The following is a 17,489-nucleotide window of genomic DNA, read 5'->3' as shown; positions in this document are numbered from 1 at the left end:
ACAGCAGCCTGATACAGGGGAGTGCTGTTTTGATCAAGGACCTGAGTCACTAAAGAAACAGGATACGGGCCCCTCAGCCAGCTCTGGCCCCTGTCTGACATGGTGGTGGGTCTGAAAGCGTGCTATTCGCTGGCCACGTTAAAATTCCAAACATGACAAATTATAAATATTTTTTTATATAGATAGAGATATGATTTTTACCACAATCCACTTGAATTATAAAAAACAATCTGTAAAAACGGATACATTGCACTCATTTTTTTTAAAAAGAGAATTCTATCTTTTCATTTGGTCAAGGCACACACACTGAAATCCTCCTCTTTGGTTGTTTTTGATATTTAGCATATTTCACCTTAATTAATTGAAAAATAAGTTATTTGGTATAGAAGTTCTATGTCAAATCAGTAATTGGGTATCATAAAGACATTAAGGACAGCCATGGGATCCAAGGGCAGCCTTTATACATAGCAGACCTTTTTCCACAGTATAAAGTGCATATAGCAAAGGTTACGATTGACAAATGAAATATTTTGGACCACATTCACACCCAAGCTAACATAGATACCTGCACAAACAAACCTAGATACGGCAACACATCACATTAGACTACCAAGAGAATGAAGAGAATGACACCTTGGTTTAAAACTGTATCTCAACCATCGGTGAAATGAAGGCAGACATAAAACATATAAATATAACATAAGAGCATGGGGGGGGGGGGGGGGGGGTTAGACCCGGGTGAGGAAGCCTAGGTGGAGGCTGGCGGGGATCTGGATGGCGTCCATGACGACCAGTGAGGGGACGAAGGGGATGCTGATGGGGAAGACGCTCTTCACGTCCATCATCAGCGTGGTGGGCTCGCTGCGGTCCCTCAGAAGGTCCTGAGAACCACAAACACAACTCAGGAAGGAGACCAAGAGTCCAACAGAATCACAGTCCTCCCAGCTCCCCTCTGGTCTCCACACAATCTGTCTCACCCCGCCTCACCTGAATGGTGGCGATGAAGGTCGGGGACACCCTCTCCTCGAACTCAATCACTGGCGTGTACAGATTGAGCACTTTAACGATCTGTGGCAAGGAACACAAAGGAACACGTCATTAGACCGTAAACGTAAACTCAACTTCATGGGGCTTTTTCCCCAACCTGCCATCTTGGTTCTAAACATAAGCAGGGTGGGGGCATTTTGCACCCCCCCCCCCCAGCTAGCACTATGTTAGCTTAGCCACCTAGTGTCTATCTTGGTTGTAATCATTAGCTAGTGTAATGGTAGCTTAGTCAACTAGCGGCTGCTTTGGTTCTAAACATTAACTAGCTAGCGTTAATAACAAAGAGAAAACCATGGGTCAACTGTAAAGGGTCATTTCCTAGGGGCGTTCCATCCTGTAGCAACTGCTAGGTGCAGAAACGCCCGTGAATGTCACTCTATAGTTGATCCGGAGGCTCAACCCCGCCCCTCTGTTTGGTGAGTGCGGGGCTCGTCATGGTGAGAGTGGGCCGGTCGTCATGGTGACCTGGGGAGCTGTGAGGGCGCTGCACATGGCGCAGATGGCCTGGGCGTCAGCGGGCGTCTTCTTGTTGATCTGCAGGAGCTGCGCGGCCTGGACCAGCGGCTCCAGGGCCTCCTTTGCCCCGCAGTCGGACAGCTCCTTCTCCATCAGCCACTCCTCCAGTTGCCACGCCTTGTACCTGCAGCGGGGAGCCACAGTGAGCCACACACTGAAATCTCCCTGCCTTAGGTCCTGATCCGGATTGGATATCTATTGGTATATTTTCTGTTTTATTTTATCTGCAAGTTCAAGCCCCTGTATATTATACAGCAATCCTTGTATTCTCTGATGTATTATTTAACAAAGTATGCGTGTCCACACACCTGTACTCAAATGCAAAGCAGAATAGTATTATTTAAGATTGAATGTCAGGAGCAGGTAGAGGGGGGGCTCTGTGCCCTAGGTTGCCCACATGTTGGTTGCTGAGATGGGGGTATTGAACCCAGTTCCCTCTAGCATGGACTCACCTGAGGTTCTATAGCATACGCTACACTCCATCGTGCCCTCTAGTTCACAGACCAGTACTCATGCACAGACAAAGTTTGGGTAGATGCTATGCTAAGCGCTACGCTCCGTGCTACCTGATCTGCAGGCCCTTCCCCCAGGAGCACATGTCCTTCCGCAGCAGCAGGTGGTTGAGGGTCACGGCGCAGATGAAGTGGAAGAGCTGCCTGACCGCCTGCCTGACCAGCTCCTGGTCCATGTCGTGCTGCCGCATGGCGCCGTGGAACAGGCTGAGCTGCTGCAGGATGGTCTCCACGGTGACGGCGTCAGCCTCCTCAGCCACGCTGGCACCCCTCTTCCTCTGGCCGGCGGGCATGGAGCCCAGGACACCCTGGGCCGTCTCGTGCTCCAGCATGCCAGCCACTGGCCCGGGGAGACGGGACACACAACATGAGCCTCCTGCAGTGCTTTATCCCATTCATAGTGTTGTGGTGGTAGAGGACCACATAGGAGGACATTATCTACATCATGTTGTATGTACATGAACATAGGTTACAACTACAGCCACACAGAAACACTGTGTCGAGTTCAAACCAGGGACATTTTTGGTGTGAGGTCTTAGGTGGCAGTACATTATCATATATACTGTATATATATATATATATATATATATATATATATATATATATATATATATAAATAATAGTGTTTAATGTCCCCAGTCTCTGGCCCCCAGGCATATTCAGAGATATTTAAAACCATATTTTAGCCAAATATTATTGCCTTGATGTCTGTTAAAAAGATTGCATGCACTGTCAAGCACGAATGAAAGGGTCATATCAAAAACAAGGAGGGTTATTATTATACTTAGTATATAGATGGTTGGATTTTTTTAGGGCCACAGTATTGGGGATCTAAGGCCCCCTTTAAGCGAGGACGCTTGCGACATAATATTTGATCGGAAGTGCCTTTGGTTTAGATGGTGACGGCGTTTTTGGGGCTTAAAAACGCAAAAATCTGAAACCACCCTTCAGAGTGGAAGACTTGAATACGTTCCGCCGTGGTGTTACCAGTACAGGGAGGGAATTAAACAAACATGTTGGATTATTTCCATGCGTCGGACCGTCAAGCTGCTCTGGCAGCTCTAATAAAGGTACAGGAGTCTTTCCACGAAATGTACAGGATATGTACAGATAGTATACATATATAGGGGGGGAAATATTTGATTCTATAAATACCCTGCTACGTATAAACGTGGCCTTAGCCGCCTGGCATGCCCACCCAATCGAATTCCACACACTTTTGCGTCACCGTATGCACGCAGATTTCCTACCGAAAACGCTTGTGTAAACGCGGAATAAAATGTGAAGACGCGACGTCACTTTTGCGTCTTCTGTTCAGACCGTCATCATGTAAACGTAGCCTAATACACATTGAGCCTTATGATCCAGAGGAACGGAGCCCCCTCACCGATGAGGGGCAGCAGCTGGTCCTGTGTGCACTTGATCAGCTGCTGGTAGATCTGAATCACCAGGTCCCCGAACACCTGCTGGTAGCCCGACAGCTCAAAGTTGGTCAGGCAGTGCTCGTTCTGCCTGGGCGTGTTGTGCTTGGTGAAGTCCTGCAGGAGAGGAGAGGCCAGCAGACACGGTGAATAACGGTCAGACAGATGTAGGTAAGCAAGTCAGTCAATAGGCATCACGCTGACATGAGTGTGTTGTTTGAGCGCACCTCGTCTCCACTGTACTGCCTCAGACAGTGCAGGAAGCGACCGGCGTTGGCCAGCCAGAAAGACACTGTCTCAAAGTCCTTCCCTCTTCTCTGTTGGGCAACAAAGCGGTTAGACAAGTGTATATGTTTCTACCTCACATACCAAAGCATCAGTCACCAGGGCTTCTGCTACCATTATACGGTTCATTGGTATATTCCCATGTTGGCATTACCAGGAAGTTGGAATACAGGGAATTTTTTCACAAAGAATGTGTTATGGATAATCCTGGTTCCTGATTAGCAGGGTCTTGTTCAGGGTAAGTATCGTCTTCCACTGGAGTCGACCTCTGCACCTTAATGACCCCTTTGATGCTGATGATGGTGGAGTTGAGCAGGGTGCTGACTCGCTCCTCGTCGTTGATGTGGTCCGCATAGCGTATGCACATGAAGATGATGTACGCTGGCAACCAGGGCAGGGAGCTGACTGCCACACTGCGGGGTGTCAGATCTGAGGAGGATGCACAAAACAGGAGAGTGAACAAACACACAGAGAGTGTGTTGAAGTTTTTAAATGCTCTGTGAATTCATGGCTTTCTTTCCGGTTATTGAATTAATAGATCATTAATAATGAGTTATCATACCAATGACCAGATTCTTCAGCAGCATGCTCTCGTCTCCTTCCTTATACTCCAGCATTCCCTGGAATACCTTCTCCTTGCGTGTGATGTTGACCGGAATGCCGATCTGTGACACGGTGCTCTGTCTCCGGGCGCAGGCTGGACATCAAGGGTCAAGGATTAATATCACATCTCTGTTGTGGTTCAAACAAGTGTGTCTGTATTGTGCAGCAGTATTATAAACACAGGCCATCTGGATGAATTACCTTCAAACTCTTCGAGCCGTTCAGCGTAGCTCTTAAGCTGCTGTTTCAGGACGCGCACGGTTTTATCTTGGCCTTCTTGACGTTCCATGAGATCCTAGACAGAATAAGTCAATAAAGTACAGTTTTGACAGAAACAGAAGAAATGTTTACTTTTTTGCAAGAAAATAAAATCTCTATCCCTTTATTAACATTTATCTATATTCTTCCCTTTAGTATGTCACTTTTTACTGCTTCGCGACAACTACCAAAACACTTGTTAACCAGGTGAGGTCAGAGGTCGCTGGGGAGGCGCTGGGGTCCACCCACCAGGTTCTCGTTAGCCAGCCGCGTGATCTCGTGCTGGAGGCAGGCCTCCACCTGCGCCTCCTTGGGCAGCAGGAGACTCTGGGCCAGGAGCTGCTGCTGCCGCCCACTCTCCTCCCTCACCCCGAGGAGCTCCCGGCGTACCTCCTGGACCTCCTGCTGGTGGGCGCGGCCCTGGTCCTGGAGCAGCCCCTCTAGGACCCTGGGGGGGGGGGGGGGCAACGAGCAGCTAGCAGTTAGCATCTGATCAGATAGCCAAGGAAACGCCTGGAGGGCGGCTAATAGGGGTGGAGATCACAGCCTCACGATACGATGCCATACGCGTTACCGATAATACAAGTGAAGTTGGGTATGTAATTCTCTTTTTTGGCCATTTTTGCAAAATTACTTGAAATCCTTATCAAAACCCACTTACAGCCACTGAGTTAGAAGTACTGACATGAAAATTAAACAAGTCAATCATCTGTGGAACGGGCAGGGCTCGAAAAACTCCAGCCAATGATTTCCAGACCCACCGAGTGGCATTGGACAGTAAGTACGTCAATCAAACGGTCGTACTGCACTCCCCCTCCCCCCGCGCGTGACCCCTTCGTGCACGTACTCAAAGCTCGTGACCCAGAGCAAGCTTCTGTTTGTTGTTATCCTGCGGTAGCTACTGGAGCTAGCTAACTAGCTAATGGCTCGCTCTCGCGCATGTGTTCGCTCGTGCATGATTGCGCGTCCATGTACTTGGAATGGGTGGAGTCAGAGTCAGCGTTGAAGGAGAGGGGGTAGGACCATTTGAGTTGTGTATTTTCAAAATCTGCTGGCGTTTCGCAAATCCCATACCCCACCTTTAAGTTATCCTTTATCCGTGGATGAGGACGTAGGAGAGTGTCCTTAACCAGTATGCCACGGATGCCCCCAATAACACGATACAGCGCGTCTGAGATAATCAATATACTGTTGGACAATCCATTAACGATACTATAACGAAACGATCATCAGAGATATACCACGATATCTCTCACGATGAATACAACATTACTCAAGGTAAAGTGCTGGATTTCGGTCCATATTCATGGGGAGCTGGAGATTCATATATTCATTCTTTATTCTCGTCCTTGGATAGTTAACTTCAGTTCAAGTTTCCTTCATTCACCTTGAGGAGCAGGGAAATCTGTTTAGAACGCCTTATTTATTAAAATATCTATATCTTGAGCGATATTTCCTCTCTAACTCTTCATGAATAAAGCATAAAAATGCTAAATAAATTCTTAAAAAAATATTAATAAATATTATATTAATATTTGGCCCATTGTATCCATTCTTGTACGCACGAAGCAGGGCGACGATAAATGGCCGTACGGATATGTTGTCCCACCCCTAGCGGCTCCACCCCCTGGTATCACCCCACCTGTTGGTCTCTTTCAGGCCCTCGTAGGCCAACCACAGCTCCCCATCCTCGTTCAGCGTGTGCAGCTTGGACGATCTGAGAGAGAGGGGGTTGGGAGTGTAGAGGATCAGAGGGGTCAACAGGTGAGAGGAGTGTCAGTGCGTTCTAGATAACGGACGGCTGGACCCACCCGTCACTGCCCTGCAGCAAGGAGATCTGGTTTAGACTCTGCTTCAGAGACTGACCGTCAGTCAGGGAGTCCTACAGCCACAGAGCACAGAACCACAGAGTGGTTAATAATCTTCATCATAACACCGACAACATGTTAATCACATGATCAGGAGATGATGATGATGATGCTGACGATGATGGCGACAATGATGAGGACATCACCAGCACTATGAACCCTTGGTCCAGATTCTCCTCATTCGACTCCTCCCACCTTGTGTTTGAAGGCGGTCTGCCGGACCATGTGGGACCTGAGGAGCAGCACCTCCTCCTTCCTCATCTCCAGCTCCTCATTGCTGCAGTCCAGCTGCTCCAGGAGGACGTTGTAGGGCATGGAGCCCGGCTTTGGCGGCGCCAGCGGGCCGCTGTCGTCTGTCAGGGACTTCCGCAGCGAGCCCAGGTCCTGCTTCAGACGCTTGTTCTCCGACTCGAGCTCCTGGCGCTGGGAACCGCCACGGAAATATGATTCACATGTCCTCTCTTTGGTTTGGCCAACAGGACCATAATACACTTATAATGCACAGCAATCCGTCTTAATTCCATGTTTTATTATAGAATGGGCTGTAATGCAGAAATCAGCGAACACGTTTGTTTGAGAGAACATCACGATGTGGAGAGCGCTACCTTGAGAGCCTCTGTGTCCAGTTCAGCTCTGTTGACCGTCTTCTGATCCTCCATCTCCTGCTCCCAAAGTACAGTAACACAAGTCCATGTAAGGTGAGCATCAAGCATCAATTTGATCCCGATGACCCTCATGAGACAGTAGATGACATGGACTCTGGCTGTAGTCCAACCCACCTTGGACTTCTCCTGCTCCGCCTCCTCCCTTCGGTTGAGCTGACCAAACAGAGAGCGCTTCTCCTCCTCCAGCTCCTTCACCTTCCTCTGGAGCTTCAGCAGCACCGGCATGTCCACCGCAGCCCGGGTCACATCCTGGAGAACACAACAACACAACGCTCACATCCTGGAGAACACAACAACACAACGCTCACATCCTGGAGAACACAACAACACAACGCTCACATCCTGGAGAACACAACAACACACAGTAACATCCTGGAGAACACAACACAACGCTCACATCCTGGAGAACATAACACAACGGTAACATCCTGGAGAACACAACAACACGGTCACATCCTGGAGAACATAACAACATAACGGTCACAACCTGGAGAACACAGAACACAACGCTCACATCCTGGAGAACACAACAACAAGGTAACATCCTGGAGAACACAACAACACACCAGTCACATCCTGGAGAACACACAACACAACACTCGCATCCTGGAGAACACAACCCAACACCCCACAGCACTCCTATTACTACTCCTGCACAGAGTCTACAAGGTTCACACTTCTACAACTCATTTGGTATATGGATGTAAATAAATGAATTAAATGCATTCTTCTACTTTTACTTTCTCCTGTGACACCATTAGATCTCATCGTGTCTTATCTCCCGGCCAGGCTGTGAGTGGGTCCTCATGGTACCTCTCTGTGTGCGGGGCTGTCCCGCCCGTCCGTGTAGCCCGAGCCCTGTGTTCCCTCCGAGGAGCTGCTGCTCTGGAGGGAGTCGCTCCTCCTGTGGCTCGACGCGGCGTCCTGTGGGGTGGTGCCGTTGTTTAAACCATTAGTGATGTAATTTTGTTTGATTCGGGATATGAATAGAAGCCATTATGACATAGGCCTGGTGGGGGGGAGGAGGAATGCATCGCTATCTACTGCCCGGGGCATGTTGAGCGAGGCACAAAGTATGCTCCAGAAAGTAAACATATTGGCTAGCCAAGCGGATAATGTTGCAGAACCAGTTCTACCCAGCGTGTGTGAAGGTGAGAACAGCGTAGAGGCGTCTCACCGCGCTGCTGCGGTTCATCTTGTCCTGGAGGTCTCCATGGCGTTCCTCCAGCTGCAGGTGTTCACTCAGCAGGCTCTGGTAGTGGGCGCGCTCCTCCAACAGCTCCTTCTCCAGCTGCCTGTTGGTCTCTAGAGCCGCTTGGCTCTCTGCAACAGCAAACACAAAACAAGCTCAATGTTGTCCAAAATAGCTTGAATTATGTTATTAGGAGACTTTGAGTTTAAGATGTGATGCCATCTACCTGATGTCTGCCTCGCCTGGTCTTGAATTAACCTGTTCAGCTCTTCCCTCTCCTTGTTCCACATGTTCATCTTTTCGATTAGATCAGACTCCATCTGGTGGTCAACCCAGGTACAACATGTGTCCTTTAAGGATTACCTCAATGTATCAACAACAACTGTTGATAATCCTAAAATGTTGGGTTGGAAATACAAAGAAAAGAGAAACTGTAGTGTGTGTGTGTTGGGTGTGGCCGTACCTTGAGTGTGTGCTCCTGGTGGGCCCTGGCCTGCTCCTCCTTCTCCCTGCCCACAGCGTCCAGCTCCCGGTGGAGGGAGGCCAGCTGCTCCAGCAGCGAGGGGATCCTGTGTGCCTTGGTCAGGGCGTCCAGCTCTGCTCCCCTCAGCCTCTTCTGCTCCGCTGCCTGGGTCTTCTCCAGGGCGCTCTGCCTCACACTAGCTTCTCTGTGTTCCTTTTGCTACGGGGGAGAGAGAGAGAGAATCAGAGACTGAAAGGGCGAGCGGGAGGGCACATGTCAGATGCTCATGTCTGCCATGTGATCAGTCACCACCTAATGATATCAGTTCCTCTGCGTTTTCTGTTTCTTCTGCTGTTTAGCAGCAGAGGCCTAGAGAGTGTCTTGGACGAGGACGAGCGTCGGTGGACGACACGCTCCTCACCTGCTGGTCGATCCTGCGCTGCAGCTGCATGATCTTGTTCTCCATGCCCACGTTGAGCTTCTTGAAGTGCTCCACCGAGCGGGCCTCGGCCCTCAGCCTCTTCAGCTCCCGCCGGGCCCCCAGGCGCCGCACGCAGCTCTGCAGAAGGACCACGGCCGCCAGGTAACGCTGGTGGCGTCTCCGGGCCAGCCAGCCCCGCACCCAGCTCTGGATCACCACCGTCTTCTGCTCGTAAAGCAGCTGAGGAAACAGGGAGGAGATACAGAGTCATTGTGGTCGTGGGTCGCAAAATGTTGGCATTGTTTCAGTGTGTATTTTTGTTAGAGAGTATAGTCTCAGTCTGCTCTAATATATATAATGTGATGAAGATTCAGACTGCGGTTCATTGAAACCTATTATTTTGATTATTTGCGAATAATGTTTTTAAGATATTTTATGTTTTTTCAAATACTTTCAATTTCTAAATAAAGTTGAAAAGGTGAGAAGATTACAGATTACTTTTCTAATGGAGGCCCAGCGACTCTTCGAAGAAGAAAATGTGTTTTTAATCTTTCTTACTTATGGCTGTGGTAGTCATAGGCGAAGTGTGCTGGGGCCTAACCTTATAGTAGCTCTGTCGGGCCTTGTAGGCCCTGAAGCAGCCCTGGATGGTGACAGCAGCAGACCGCTCCCTCTGATAGGCTCTCCTGCCCGCCCACATCCTGACGTTCTTCTGGATCACCACGGCTGCATTCGTCCAGCGCAACAACCGGACAAAACTGTTTGCAGGACATTGCTGTGTTTGACACGGTGTGATTTAAACCATCGGACAGACATTTTGACATGGGTTCCAATCTGTGTGTTTGTGTTAGTTATGCTCCTAACCAAAAGGTTCACGGTTCAAACCCCAACGGCTATAGTGCACCTGCAGGCATCCCTGAGCAACATGCCTCAAGTTGTTTTGAATAAACTGGCTAAATGATGACTCAATAGCACCGATGGTAAATACCATAAGAACAGAAGAAGAAGCAGTGTGTGTACCGGCATGCCTGTTGGGCACGGACGTGTTTCTGGAGCACCACTGCAGATCTCCTCATCCTCAGGAACTTCTTGCGGGCCAGCCAGCAGCGCAGGGTCTTCTGGATGCTGACGCACGCCAGGCGCAGCTTCTCCGACCGCAGGTCCTCCAGGTAGGCCACCTGGCCCGCACGGAAGAAGATCTTGGTTCTGCCGAATTGATACTTGTCTCTATCCTGAGGACCAAGATAAAAGAGATAGACAAGACAGGATATCACTCAGTGTTGTAATTAACGAGCACTCACTGAATATGCTAATGTTTAATTGAATAGCTCATTTATTGTTGCTTAGTTAGTAATATCAGTGTTATGTATATTTATATTAATAGGGCGTCCAAAATATGAATGGTTACTGATCACTGAAAAGGATTAATAATCCGGAAACTTCTCTGAAACTATAATAACCGTACTGCAAGAAATAAAGCCTTACCCTAAAACATATCTCACAGGCCAACTCTCAAAGCTCGTACCTCAATCAGTTTCTCAAGGGCTGTCTTACAGGTCTGATTGAAGTCGGTCTGCACGTCCTTCTGCCTCACCAGGACCCCGTACCGCTTGAAGAACTCCTGGTAGGTCCATCTGTGGTAGAAGAAACCCCCAAAGGATTCAGTCACATTGGGCGTCCTTTGAAGGCCTCAACATATCGTAACAGGTCCCTTCCTCCTGGTAATAAAACCAACGTGTATGTGTATGCATACGCATGTTTGTGTGTTTATGTATTCCTGTATATGTATAGATAGATAGATATATTTATGCATATATATATTGTCAATATCAGTGTTTCCCCCAGCACTGTATGGTTAAGGCGGTTGCATATATTATTGCGAACTGAAACCCGCACCGAAGACCCCCCCCCCCCCACCTTGACTAAGACATTTTCTCGGGGAAACACTGAATATATACATATATATATACCGGTACTTGAATACTGGGACACTTCTTTGTTTACATTTGCATTTACACACTGAAGTACTGGTACTGAGCCACTTTATAATAGACACTTTACACTTAATTTATATTGTTTAAAACAACTATATTTTATGCCCTGCATTTCACTTTATCCTTTACTTAAGCGTATATTTTTGTTCTCATTAGTATTTTGTATGTATCTGTCAAAGCGAGTCAGGGCCATTCAGGTGCCCTCCTCAGAGGTACCCAGGGACCCAGTCCTGAGCAGGACCCAGTACCTGGAGGGGTAGCCTGCAGCGGAGATCCGGATGGTCTCCAGAACTCCACAGGACCTGAGCTGCTGCACTGTCCTCATGGGCTCCAGTCTACCAAGAGGAGGACAGACAGACGCTGTGAAGGATGAGTGGTGTGTCTGAACAGAAGTTGAATGAGATTAGCGGGGTAGCTCTTCCTCACGTGAACGGGGCTTTTTGGTTGTTGGGTTTGATGCAGCGCACATAGTGAGGAGTTGTAGCGTTCAGCATGTCCATCAGCAGGGTGAGTGACTGACGAAACTAAGAAAAGGACGTGAAACATTGATGAAGGGGCAGTGTGAGGAAATATCCAAAGACTCTGTCAGACTGACCATTACATTACCAAGAAACCAATGTGTTTGTTTTTCCTCTTTTTTTGAGTTATTTTTCTTGTGGTTCTAACTCGGTTCTCTCACCTGCAGTCCAACAGTCTTCTTGTGAACTTTACTAGCCGGACCTTGACGGCACCTCTTCGATGTGGAACTGGTGCTGTTTGTGTCTGTCTCTTGCTCTTCCAAAAGCATCACTAGCAAATCAAACTAAAGTGAAAAATAATGACAGTGAGGGGAGTTATCGAATGTGGCTGGCATTGCCAACACTGCCTGCAGGTGGCAGTGTTTCCCGCTTTATGGTATATTTAGACATATTTCCTAACAACCTGGTGTTTCCACAAACCTAGGGTGTGTACATTTACCACAGCAGAAGCAGGCATTGCTAACTGACAGTACATTTCCTGAGGGAACTTTTGTGTTTCCCCCTGCCTTGAGACTGCATTCCATGGAAAAAACTGAAAAATAAGAGACTGGTTTCACCTTGCTCATTTTCAGAACATTTATATGCTCCTCATTGACAGTGTCCTTGTTCTTCTCCAGGAAGCCATCACACTGGTACTCCACCTGGTAGACAAAGGCCTACAGTCAGTCACCCTGAACTAACGGGGGAGAACTGGTGTACAGAACCATGAATTGTCTTTCCTATATGTCTTTTTAGATATACTGCTCCTACTGCATATGTACCTTGTCTGCAAAGTGGTGGATGATAAAAGCTGTGTTGGACAGTCTGGGCTTGTCAAAATGATCGTTCTGTTTCAGGAGGGTGGCATACAGTTTCTGGACCCACGTGTCATCAGAGCCTTTGGGCATCTAAGGGCAGGAAAGGACGGAAGGATTGAGACATGATGACTCATATAGGAAATGCCATGACTTGGCTGGCTCAAACCCTTTAACAACAGAAACATGAAACAAACGTGACACATAGTGGTGTTGCTCAGACGTTGGCGTGATCTATGGGTTAAATGGGCTACATGCAGCATATCCTGGTTCTGTACCGAGACTGACATTTTGACTGTACTGACAATGCGTTGCATGTTAACTGTGGGCAAAGAATGGTCTCGGAAAAAATTATCTGAGCCGGTCGACCGGTGCAGAAACATTGAACAAACAATCAAGAGGAAGTTAGGAGGGCGGGCACCATCGTTCTGAGACAAATGTGAGTGTGTGAGGCTGTTCTGGCCCTGACCATGACCTGACAATGCCAAAAGTCTACCTCAACTTAAGCACTTCTTATTCAATACCTAAGGATAACCATTTCTGACCTTTTACTAAAACATATGCCGCTGTCATGCTGCTCCCAGATGTTTCTTTTGAACAGATGGCTGAAACTATGATCACAGAAAATGTTGGTCCATTGTGAACAACCATCGAAGCCCAATCAGGAGAGCCTACCCTGCACTCCTCGTCCAGTAGGTCCAGGACGCCCATCCTGGCCTCGATCAGGCGGATGCAGGGCTCGTTGTCTGAGAAGTCGATGAGGGACCAGGGGATCTCCTCCTTCATGTACTCCTCCTGCTCCAGCTTGAAGACGTGCTGCAGAGAGGGACCATTGAGTCAGGCCCAGTTTTGGCTCAAGGCGTGGCCAGCCATCGGAGTGCAGCACCTACCAGGTTGAACTGCTGCTGGAGTTTCTCATTGGCATAATTGATGCAAAACTGTTCAAAACTGTTGACATCAAATGTTTCAAATCTGAAAACAAATAGATATGGAAAACAATGAGAACTTGCCGTAGCAATATCTGTAGAAAAACAGGAAATTAAAAACACACAAAGAATGCTGAAACGACACCAAGAACTTAAAATACCCGTAGATGTCCAGAATGCCAATGAAGCAGCGACGGGTGGCGGCAAACTTCAAGGTCCGGTTGATGCTGTCTACGATCCAGCCAAACAGCTTGGCGTAGATGTGCTTGGCTAGGGCATCTCGCCCGTTGACCGCGGACACCTTGGAGAGAGTCTTGACAAAGGTTTCTGTGGCCGTCCTGAGCTTCCTGTGGCATAACCAGTAGGCCATGTCCTGGTAGGCCACCCCCATCAGCTCACAGAACATAGCCAGGTGGTGTTGGTCTGGCTGGGAACATCACAAAGCATGTTGATGGGATGCAGATGTATGCTGATGTATCACAGGTAGCCAGGTCTAGGTCTCCGTGCCTACCGTGATGCTGCTGCTGTCTGCTGACTGAGCCTTCACTTCTACGTTGCTGAAGTGAAGAATGGCAGCAAGGATTCGGAAAAGTGACATTTGGTCACTATCACTGAATCCTGTCAAAGGTATTATGTCATTATTAGTCGAATTTTAGGGTCACCTACACATATGTGTTGGGAAGCCGATTGAGTATACTGACTGAATACATGAATTTTGCTGAATGGATGTAGCAATTTAGTTCTTACCGACAGCGGACATCCATGTGTCTATTGTGATGTGGGCTGTGAGTAAAGTATTGTTCTGGCAGCGTCTGAATGAAAATAAACACCATAACCCCACCTACCTAGCAACGTTAAGGCTCTCCTAGTTTCAGACATATCTCCAGCATCATCCACGCCCTCTATAGCCAGGCACTGGCCTTGGTTGGTGCAGAGGTAGTCATCAGCACAGCCTTGACATTACAAAAAATAACATGCATTCTGTTAATATCTTCACATCGCAGGTAGATCCAGATAGGACTCTCTACAGAGCATGTATCTACAGTGAAAAATAACACTTTCAAAGATGTTTCAAAAGGCTGTATGTCATTAACACAAATCACTCACTTAACTTGAAATCTTTGAACTCTGGCAGGTGAGAGGAGGCACACAGCTGATACAATATATGGTAGTTCCTTTCTCCAAGAGGCTAAAAGATATGAAGACAGAAGAGGAATAACTCTGTGTTTAAATCAATGTATTTATACTTTGTAAGTTAAACTTATTTCATAAAAAAGTTATACTCATACATGAGACTATTTCAACAAGAACACAAATTCAAAGCCTAGGTCTGTTGAAATCCAAGAATTAAGAATCACTAGTTATCATATGTGCTGTTAAGTTGACCTGGAACACCACTCTCGATTTCTCCAGAAGGTAGGTCTTCATCATCGCCCCGATGATGCGGTTCTTCTTGTCAAAGCCTATCTCAATGTACTTTCCAAACCGGCTGCTGTTGTCGTTCCGGGTCGTCTTCGCATTCCCGATGGCCTTTGATCAGAGACGTGCATTGAGGGAGGGTTACTGGCCACCAGTTCAAACTGTGTACTGCTGTGGTCTGTCCCCTGAGGGTGTCCTCCCCTACCTCCATGATGGGATTGGAGGCCAGCACCTTATCCTCCACATTGGCCTGCACCGAGGAGCGGCTGACCGTGGCAAAGTACCGCATCACGTACTTGGCCGAGACGGTCTTCCCGGCCCCAGACTCCCCGCTGACGATCACAGACTGGTTCCTCTCGTCCCTTGGGGAGGAAAAGGGAGTTTATAGTTGATAGAGGTGTTCCGATACGATTCCAATTGGAAATTCCACCAATACTTATTAATAATACTTATTATTAATACAGAGGCAAAGAACCTCACAAAAACACTTGTGGTGTTATGCTGCGTTCGTTAAAGGAGGTGGACAGTCGGAATGGGAAACGCGTCATCCCCGACCGTGCATTCAAGAAAAAAAAAATATTTTTATAATTATAGATTTAAAATGTAAATGATCTAGTTATGTACAAATATTTTGCCAACAGTAAGTGAACAGACTGTACATTGCTGTCATTGTAAGATTACCCTTCAATAAGAACAATTGTTATTAGTAATTACAATGCTATATGCTGTATCTGTATATAGTCGGAACCGGCCGATAGTCAAGTTCAGGAATCTGAATCAATATCGGGAAGGAAAAAATGGTATCGGAAAATCTAGTTGTGGATGGGTAATTATTTTTTTCCAGATCTGCTGTGGAATGTAACGTGACACCACAAATGAAACGGTCTCTATCAAGGAGGGACAGTCTGCTTCGTCTTCGTTGTTTAAAGACCTGGCCATGTTTTTGTATGCCTCCTCGGCCACGGCAAATATGTGGGGGTCCATGTCGCCCAGGGTCTGCCCGCTGTAGGCATGGATGATGTCCGCCTCGTAGATGGGCAGGCTGCTGTACGGGTTGATGGCCACCAGCACGATGCCTGGAACAGGGCCACAGACCACCAGTTTAACCCATCAGTCCATGTTAGTCCCAGTTCAGTCAGATGTGTTTCAGTTGACGTAATATGCAGTGTCTACTTCCTGTATCATAACCTCATCCACTATTATGTGTATGCTTATTTAGCGCAGAAGGTTATTGAGCCATTGGATAGAATGCATACATAATAAATAACCAGAGGATGTGGTTAAATATTTCCCATTTCATATTCTTCAGCTTTAATACCATGAGAACATGAGTAGTTGAGTGCATTATCATTGCATCTTGTCTGATTGTGCCATACTGCACTGTGAACACGGCTCCAAAGTCTACAGTGGCACGATGATAGTGAGTCACACGAGAGAAGGGCTCATTACCACAATATGTGTAAATGAGCTTGGAGTCTGTGAAGCGCACTTTGAGGTTGTGCAGGACGGCCGGTTCGTGGAGGTAGCTCAGCGCTGTCAGGTCATTCTCCCCCACCAGGAGGTTAGGGTTTCTCAGGGGTGGTAATCTGTTGCTTTTTAGGTCAATTCTGTGTTCCAACACCTGGGATCATGCAGGGGGTTAAGGTTAGAGAATTTCTGCATGACTCAATTTTCTTAGGCTTACCTTTGCCTGAACAACTATTGAGGCCTCGTTACCATACCATGCAAGCCCAAACTTGATCTAATAACGGCAGGCACCGAAAGCTTTGACTAGAAACGCCAGACTATCAAATATTGAATACATCGACTGTGAATAGGCTACACTTGTTCTCTATGTCTAACATAACCCAGTAAAATACTCGAGCAATAGTGTTATTCTGCATGGTCTATTTTGCATAAATTCCTATATCCACTGTCGGTCTCTCACCGAGCCGTCCTCCAGTCGTAGTGATAGGACTTGGTCTCCGGGGGTGAAGGCTCTGGTGAGCTCCGCGGACCTCCACACCTCCTCGGGGTCAGGGAGCCAGACCCGGGCCGACTGGGGAACAAGTCCAAAATAAACATCTTGAAACGCTACACTAACACCGATAAAACAAACCTTTACTTGAATAGACAGGACACAAATCACGACAATTTAAGAGTCAACGAACTTATCAGTGGATGATGGCAAGTCATTTAATTGTTTGAAAACTAAGTAAGGAAGATACGTTTTTATTATGGTAATATTATGCTGTAGTTACCTTTGAGTACAGTTCGGAGACTGCCATGGCAGTGGACCAGGGAGCTCTCTCGCCGGCTACTGAGGAGAACCTCGCTGAAGTTACAGGTCCATTTCAGTGTAGAGGAAGTCACCAGGACTACAGATCAGCAAGTTAGGTTAAGATTGCATTGAACCGTTTAAACTAACTAGATTTGAGGAGAGCAGGATCACATATGGTAGTGAGCCATAAGGTGGGGTGTAATAACTTCAGCGGTAGGAGCGATCCTGCGGTCAGTGAGATCAGCGGGAGCGCGCGGAGAAGCTCTGAATGACAGCCGCGCCCCCCAGCGGTCACATCTCAGGACAATTATCGAAACAATACTTTTT

General features: G+C 47.5%; 1 protein-coding gene across 2 annotated transcripts; it reads right to left on the bottom strand.

Annotated features, from left to right (window-relative positions):
* Nucleotides 1-191: 191 nt before the first annotated feature.
* LOC132464777 (unconventional myosin-Va-like) lies at nt 192-17,414 on the bottom strand. Of its 2 annotated transcripts, XM_060061341.1 has the most exons (40): nt 17,143-17,414; nt 16,830-16,940; nt 16,352-16,523; nt 15,834-15,978; nt 15,108-15,264; nt 14,870-15,013; nt 14,591-14,672; nt 14,329-14,436; nt 13,995-14,101; nt 13,645-13,910; nt 13,448-13,529; nt 13,233-13,373; nt 12,525-12,650; nt 12,321-12,404; nt 11,925-12,047; nt 11,672-11,769; nt 11,494-11,580; nt 10,777-10,885; nt 10,272-10,483; nt 9,853-10,009; nt 9,252-9,491; nt 8,831-9,049; nt 8,594-8,687; nt 8,353-8,498; nt 7,989-8,099; nt 7,290-7,424; nt 7,116-7,172; nt 6,706-6,933; nt 6,454-6,524; nt 6,285-6,359; nt 4,892-5,090; nt 4,586-4,679; nt 4,344-4,478; nt 4,056-4,210; nt 3,724-3,813; nt 3,463-3,613; nt 2,130-2,415; nt 1,513-1,687; nt 988-1,068; nt 192-881 (listed from the first exon to the last, which is right to left on the bottom strand). In XM_060061341.1, exons 1-40 carry the CDS (start codon nt 17,167-17,169, stop codon nt 729-731), a joined length of 5,433 nt encoding a protein of 1,810 aa, XP_059917324.1. In that variant the 5' UTR covers nt 17,170-17,414; the 3' UTR covers nt 192-728. The 2 variants fall into 2 exon arrangements, with proteins under 2 accessions (XP_059917324.1, XP_059917325.1); XM_060061342.1 differs by lacking the exons at nt 14,329-14,436; nt 14,591-14,672; nt 14,870-15,013; ... (3 more) ...; nt 16,830-16,940; nt 17,143-17,414 and having other exon boundaries at nt 193-881; nt 13,645-13,906; nt 13,995-14,106.
* Between the last annotated feature and the right edge of the window lie 75 nt (nt 17,415-17,489).

This window comes from Gadus macrocephalus, chromosome 9, assembly GCF_031168955.1.
Source record: "Gadus macrocephalus chromosome 9, ASM3116895v1".
In the NCBI taxonomy this organism is placed as follows: Eukaryota; Metazoa; Chordata; class Actinopteri; order Gadiformes; family Gadidae; genus Gadus; species Gadus macrocephalus.
This window is presented reverse-complemented; position numbering and strand designations above follow the sequence as displayed.

Bases quoted from the DNA above. Each gene is read 5' to 3' on its own strand.
- LOC132464777 (XM_060061341.1), bottom strand. From the start codon at position 17,169: ATGGCAGTCTCCGAACTGTACTCAAAG. The intron at 14,102-14,328 runs GTAGGTGGGGTT...TACCTTTGACAG, and splicing joins GAGAGCCTTAACGTTGCTAG to GATTCAGTGATAGTGACCAA. The intron at 1,688-2,129 runs GTAGCACGGAGC...TCCCCGCTGCAG, and splicing joins GGGAAGGGCCTGCAGATCAG to GTACAAGGCGTGGCAACTGG.